The 7,406-nt window shown below is 37.1% G+C and overlaps 1 protein-coding gene across 1 annotated transcript in view; it reads right to left on the reverse strand.

The window, feature by feature from the left end:
• The window catches only part of LOC101348343 (transient receptor potential cation channel subfamily M member 3), a 623,677-nt gene that overhangs the window by 306,300 nt on the left and 309,971 nt on the right, over nt 1-7,406 (reverse strand). The window contains exon 5 of the mRNA XM_004375847.1: nt 5,613-5,737. Within this exon, the coding sequence (XP_004375904.1) occupies nt 5,613-5,737 (125 nt within the window). The remainder of the gene's footprint in view (nt 1-5,612; nt 5,738-7,406) is intronic.

Here is a 7,406-nt window from a genome sequence, read left to right on the forward strand (position 1 = left end):
GTACAACAGAACGAAACACTGCCTGGTCCTGTGCCATCTTCACTATCGTTGTTATGCTTGAGCCCATTGTTTCAGCCACTGTGTCAATCCATCTCATTGAAGGTCTTCCTCTTTTCTGCTGACCCTCTGCTTTACCAAGCATGATGTCCTTAGGACTAGGTATTCTCCATTATCAGAATATCGTTCAATATAGTGCTGGAAGATGGACCCTCTGGGTTGGAAGCCACTAAAAATACACTGGTTGCAACAATGGAGTTGAGTATACCAATAACCGTGAAGATGCACAGGACGGGGCAACACTGTATTCATCGTACATGAGTTACCATGAATCAGAGCCAACTCAACAGCAACCAACAACAACAACTCTCCTTGATAGGAAACATTCAAGCTCTAAGATGAATAACAACTACTACGTCAACCAGTAAATAAAATAATAATATTTGAACCATCAGCTTCTATCAGTATTGGTCTGAGAGCCAGCCACACAGAAACAAACTATATTTTAGAAATAAATATGCTGCAATATACTATCAGGCATAAGAAATAGAGCTTTTATTTTATCCTTGGATTTATAGTCACTTCAAATATATTTCCTAGATTCCTCTTGAAGTTGATTTTGCACCACTTCAGCATTATTCACATACACATAGACCTGACTGAGAATACAACTATTCTATTTTTTTCCAAATGATTGTATTTTGATAGAATTCTGAAGTGGTAAAGATTTTTAATAATACGGTAGCTTATTTTTTCTCTGCTACTTGATGTCTGATATTAAAAGATTTATTTTTTGATATTTATTACAAGCCCATTTGATTATACAAAATGGAAGAAAAAAGTAGAAGATGCTGAATTAAGCTAGTTATAAAAATTGTTATCACTACTCAATTAGCTTATCAGATAATAATTCTACTTTGATGAATTTTAGAGGACGTTTCACCAGTGACTATCAGCATTTTACTAAAATACTTCTTTTTTATGGAAACCTAGCGTCAGATTAATTTTTAGTATACTGTATCACATTGGAATAGAAAACAGTAGTTTTGTTTTAAATAAGTTGAGAAGAGCCCAAGAAATTCTAGGCGTATTCCAGTTTTCTCATTATTGAAGTTGTCAAGGATTTCATTTTAGTCAATGCCCATAGAAGCAGCAGTTAAGAAATCAAACGACTTACTGCATTGGGCAAATCTGCTTCAGAAGACCTCTTTAAAGTGTTAAAAAGCAAAGATGTCACTTTGAGGACCTAAGGTGGACCTGACCCAAGCCATGGTATTTTCAATCATCTCATATGCATGTGAAAGCTGGGCAATGAACCAGGAGGACCTAAGAAGAATTGATGCCTTTGAATTATGGTGTTGGCAAAGAATACTGAATATACCATGGACTGCCAGAAGAATGAACAAATGTGTCTTGGAAGTACAGCAGAATGCTCCTTAGAAGCGAGGATGGCGAGACTTCGTCTCACTTACTTTGGACATGTTATCAAGAGGGACCAGTCCCGGCAGAAGGCATCATGCTTGGTAAAGTAGAGGGTCAGCAAAAGAGAGGAAGACCCCAATGAGATGGATTGACACAGTGGCTGCAACAATGGGCTCAAACATAGCAATCATTGTGAGGATGGTGCAGGACCAGGAAGGTTTCGTTCTGTTGTACGTAGGGCTGTTATGAGTCAGAAGTGACTTGATGGCACCTAACAAACAGTAATTCCAGATTTTGGAATTCGGAGAAAGATATACCAGAGTGGCTGACATTGACTAGATCTTGCTCAAAGATTAGCTGAAAAACTAAGATACAACTATGTTTCCTGTCAATTTCATTTCTGTACCCCGATGAGCTCTGCCTGTTCACCTGGTTCTTTGTGAGTCTTGGTTTGCCCCATTTAGACCTCTATGAGGAAGGACAATAAATGTGTACATTTTTCTGCCCTCTGTGCTTGGATTGAGATCATTTTGAATTGGGAAGTCAACAATTCCACCAAGTTCCATTGGCAGACATGAACTGGGAAGAAGTAACGGAGAGAAAGACAAGGAGGGGACACAAGAGGAGGTGACAATAGAAGAAAAAGTTGGAATTGGAGGAAAAGGAGTGGGTGGATCATTTAATTTTGGCCCACTGGGAACGGATCCAGCTTCTTTCAGAAGCCCAAACATTTATGTCACAGGTCATAAAGCTGCATTTTTAAAACTGTGGGTTATGCCCCATTAATGAATGGTGAAATGAATTTAATGGGTCACAAGCTGAATTTTACATTTTAATAGAATAAAATAGAAAATATTTGAGTGCAGTGAACTTAGTAAGAATAAGTATTATTTTGGGCAACTTTTGTTTCAACTTACAAATATATGTGTGTTACGAGTATATGTATTTTCCGGGTCATGATATAAAATTTAATTTTTACGAAGGGTTGTCGAAAATGTTTGAAAACTACTTCACATAGAATACAATTTTAAATCCTTCTGCCACTGATCATTCCCATTGTAGAAAATTCTAAAAATCAAGCACAAGGTAAAATATTTATCCTCATTATCCCAACATTAGAGATAACCACTGTTAATATTTTGGCCCATTTTGCACACACACGCACACACGCATACACTTTACCTATATAGACTGTATATAAAAATCTGATATCTTGCATTTTTCTTCTTTTCTTCTTGCCTTAGGCCTGTTTTCTTTCTCTCCTGTGCACGCCACAGTCTGGATTAAACACAGGTGGGCCAGGTAAATGGATTGTGTATTCTATTAATTCTCTTATCTGGGCTAGATATTATGTCTATTTGAAGAGGGATGCTGATGGCAGCATGAAGGAAAAGTAATGGGATTCATGAATTTTTCTTTCTTTACATTTTGGACAAATCACTATAATGGCTTGAGTTCCATACTCTTAGGAAAGATGAATAAATGAATGTACTTGCCTTATGCAAGCCTTCCACTTCAACTCAAGGAATCACGTTTATTTAATACTTTCATTTTGTCCATATGTCTAATTGTATGGTGATATATCTAACATGAATCTTTGGAATTACAGTATAAACCGAAGAATAAATCTTAACTTTTCTAATTTTTATTTTCTATTGCCAGACCCAGAAGCCAAAAGCTTGCATCTGATGTAATATTATAAAAGAAAATGAAAAAATTCAGGTATTTCCAAATGTACAGCTGTCTGGCATCATATGGACTCAGAATCTCTCTATTGTACTGTTTCTTTTTCCACACTGGTCTACATAACACCTTTTTAATTTAGCAATGCTTCATAAATTAGGCTTCCGGGTAAATTAAATATAAAAATTAGGATCTATTTCACTGTTCAGTAAAATTATTATTTCCGTGAGGCAAATGTGCAGAATATGGATTTTCAAATGTTTACTAATACAGCGAATCTCAGCAAGTTTTCTGTTCATTTTTCTTCTTTTTCAAGAGTCTCAAGAATGTATGAGGGGGTGATTCTCCCAACTAGGCGAGGCAAGTAAATGTACAAATACTGTCTTTCTGCAATCATATAGAATTTATAAAACAAACAAATAGCATGAGACAAAAAGGCAGGGGATCAGCATTCTCTGCAAATGCTTAGGCAATGGAGGTAATTATTTGGTCACTGTATCCAGAATACAGAAATAATAGGTTCCACTTATTTAGAGTTCACGTGAATGAGAAAGTTCCCGAATAGCTCTTCTCCCCACAGAACAGTAAAAACAACTCAGGTTTACAACAGAGACCCTAAAGCTATTAATTTTTCCAACTGACTTCTGAATCATCACAACATTTTAAACAAATAATTCATTTGTTAATGAAATGTACTATTGAATCCTTTTGGGGTTGAAGGCATTTTAGCATATTCTAATTCTTTAAAACAATATACTCTTTCTCAAAATCAACGGGTAGTTAAAGCTGACTTAGCGTCTAAGGCAAGTATTTCCTCTAGTATATCCCTTAAAACACTAGTCACAGACACCCTGAGAAATTAACAATACTTACTTTTCTAGTCAGTTCTGCCTACATAACTCTTCGGGAATTACTGTTTGGGGCATTTAATCTGTGTGTGATATAAAACAGCTAATACATTTTAGATAATATTATAATAATAAAAGAAAACTGTCATTCTTTACCCTATACATTCTGGATAAATTAGCATTCCTACATGTAATATGGCAGCGTTGATATAGACCTTTCTTATCACTTAAAGTAAAAGTGCTGAGAGGCTTAAAGAGTGCTGGTTTACTGCTTGTGTTCACAACATTTGATTTTTTTCATTCAAATTATGATGCACTGCATTTTAAAATATATATAAACTATGTTGCATTGTATCGCAACACAGTAGAAGAAGCAGTTTAAGGCCAGTTAATGCTCAACTTCTCTTGATTTTTTTTCTCTTTTGATTTTTTGGCTTATACACACCTTATGAAAGACTGCTTAGCACATTTGTGCGAAGTGTGATGGGCTGGGCTTAATTGGGAAGCAAGGACGTATTGATCTGATTCAGAGAAGCAATGATAAGTAATTAATTGCTAAAATTATTAAGGAAAAAAGCAAATGAAATGTGGCAATCTGTTAACACAGTATAGTTCTAATTCATATTAATGGAATCTTGAGAAGTCTTATATAGGGGGAAAAGTCTGGTGGTTAGTAGAAGAGACACACCTCTAAAGAAGTTAGGAATTACCCATTTTTGTTTAAAAAACAATAGCAACAAAACAGAAGAGATCTCTGGAAGGGATAGAAATAAAACGGTGACTCTGAATAAACGGGACCAAGTTCTTTTGATTTCTGGCAAATTTATTGATTTTGTCAGTATGTGACTCGACATCAGAATAGGAAAGAGAAGCTGGTGCCCTGCTGGGCTGGCCAAGGACTTCTGAGCAGCTCCAGAAAGGGACATAAAGAACCCAAATGTATCCAAGATTTTAGTGAAAGAAAGGCCTACCAGGAAAGCCACGTGCTTGAATGGAGAGCAACTGGACCTCTGCAGCTCTCCTGAGCTAGGTGAAGGGCACACAAATAATAAAAAAGTTGGAGCCCTGGCACGAGGACAGTTCCAGCTGAATGTATCCATCAACGAGTTCATGTTATAGCTGTAACTATGCCAACAGCACTTGCAAGACTTAATGGGAGGGGATAAGGCCACTGCTTGACTCAAACAAAAGACAGTAGTTGGTAAGTCTTACTTTGGACCTTTCTTGATCATAAGAATTGCCACGAAATTTACACAGATTTTGGAAAATGAGTTGTCTCCCAATAAACTACTCCTTAGCTGAGTTTCATTTTGGATGGTGGGGACTAAAACCAGTCGACCAGCTGTCACCCAGTCCTTTCTGACTCATGACGACCCCACGTGTGTCAGAGCAGGACTGTGCGCCATGAGGTTATCAATGGCTGATTTTTGGAAGTAGATCACCAGGCCTTTCTTCCAGTGCACCTCTGGGTAGACTGAGCGCATTAAAGGTTAACAGCACCCAAGAACGCCACATGAGGTTCCCAAGAGTTGGAACTGACAGGGACTAAAGGAGTATTATGTGTATTTTGAATACTAATTTTATTTGACTCTTTAGATATCCCCTCTATGAGAAAATTACCCTGTAAGGAAGTCACGTAAAGGGGAAACCCCCAGGACTTACATCTCTCCCAATCAAGTCCTCTTGGTTCTCCACAATTCCCCAGGGGGCAATGCCTATGGTGCATATCTTCCCCCGAGATTTCGATGCATGGTCCTTCAATGCGTCTCCAACATGACGAATAACACCTAAAAGGGAAAATACAGGTATTAATCTTGCCTTTTAGAGGAATTACCTTTCTATCGTTCTAAAGGAAATTATGATAACTGTTCTCTGAGGGTTAAATGCATTGAATATAAATTTTGTTAAATGCATTGCATATAAAATTTTGACACATTTCTATATAAACTACATACACTTAGAAGAGAACATAAATGTACTGCAGTGACCTAGATAAACTCTCCAGACCTGTATGTGAATCTTATTCTGATTTATATGAAAAAAAAGAAAAAGCATCCAATGTGTATAAAAAGAATACATACAATTCTTTAAACTAAGAGAATCTTTTCCTTATATTATGAAGTATAATGATATAGGAGTATGCCTAAGAGCTAAGGCCTTGACTGTGTTCTGTAAAATGCACCATATATAATATTAAATCTGTACCACAGTTCATGTATGAGTTAGGGTCCTTTGACTAGTTATTTAGCTCACAGTCTGTTAATCTTAATTTCATCTTCCTACTTATGAATACTTCCTATTAATTTCATTTTACTTGGATCCACAATCAACACCCATGGAAGCAGCAGTCAAGAAATCAAAAGATGCGTTACATTGGGCAAATCTGCTGCAAAAGACCTCTTTTAAGTAAGTGCTGAAAAGCAAAGATGTCACCTTGAAGACTAAGGTGCGCCTGACCCAAGCCATGGTATTTTCAATCAAATCATACGAAAGCTGGACAATGAGTAAGGAAGAATTGATGGCTTTGAATTGTGGTGTTGGTGAAGAACATTAAATATACCACCGACTGCCGAAAGAATGAACAAATCTCTTTTGGAAAAAGTACAACCAGGATGCTCCTTAGAAGCGAGGATGGCGAGACTACATCTTACATACTCTGGACATGTTGTTAGGTGGGATCAGCCCCTGGAGAAGGACATCATGGTTGGTAAAGTAGAGGGTCAGTGAAAAAGAGGAAGACCCTCAATGAGATGGATTGACACAGGGGCTGCAACAATGGGCTCAAGCATAACAACAATTGTGAGCATGGCGCAGGACCAGGCAGTGTTTCGTTTTGTTGTACATAGGGTTGCTATGAGTTGGAAGCGACTTGACAGCACCTAACAATAACAGCAACACTTATGAATATGCAATGTGGGGAGCTTGCCTGTAAAGAAAATATTGGCATGTTCTATGGAGAATTAATGTTAAAAATAACATAAGCACACATTTTTATTTTCATCTCCCTAATTGTTGTCCTCCTTTGTTATCATGGAGTTCCCCGTCATATTGTTAAAAATGAGAAAGTACAGTTTACAAGATGGTAGGGAAACTATTTCTCAACTTTCTTGCAAACCACTTAAAGAAGATACAATTTCTAACCTTTCAATCTCCCTCACAAATGATCATTTCTTATGGAAGAGTTATAAAGTATATACTCTTAGGAAAGATATCTCCACTTATCAAAATCCTACTATTTCTCCGGGAAACATTCACATCTAGTGCCACCTCCTATATGAAAGCTGAGTTGATTTGATTTCTTCTTCATTTGAACAGGAATGCAGTTTGTATACCTATCGAAAATGTCAATATGTCACCTAACACATTCTGCCATGATTCATAATCATACGTGAGGCTGTCTCCTCTAATAGTAAAACTCCTTGAGGGGAAGGTTAGAGGGTCATCTCTGTGTTCCTC

This window comes from Trichechus manatus, unplaced genomic scaffold, assembly GCF_000243295.1.
Source record: "Trichechus manatus latirostris isolate Lorelei unplaced genomic scaffold, TriManLat1.0 scaffold00038, whole genome shotgun sequence".
Taxonomy (NCBI): domain Eukaryota; kingdom Metazoa; phylum Chordata; class Mammalia; order Sirenia; family Trichechidae; genus Trichechus; species Trichechus manatus.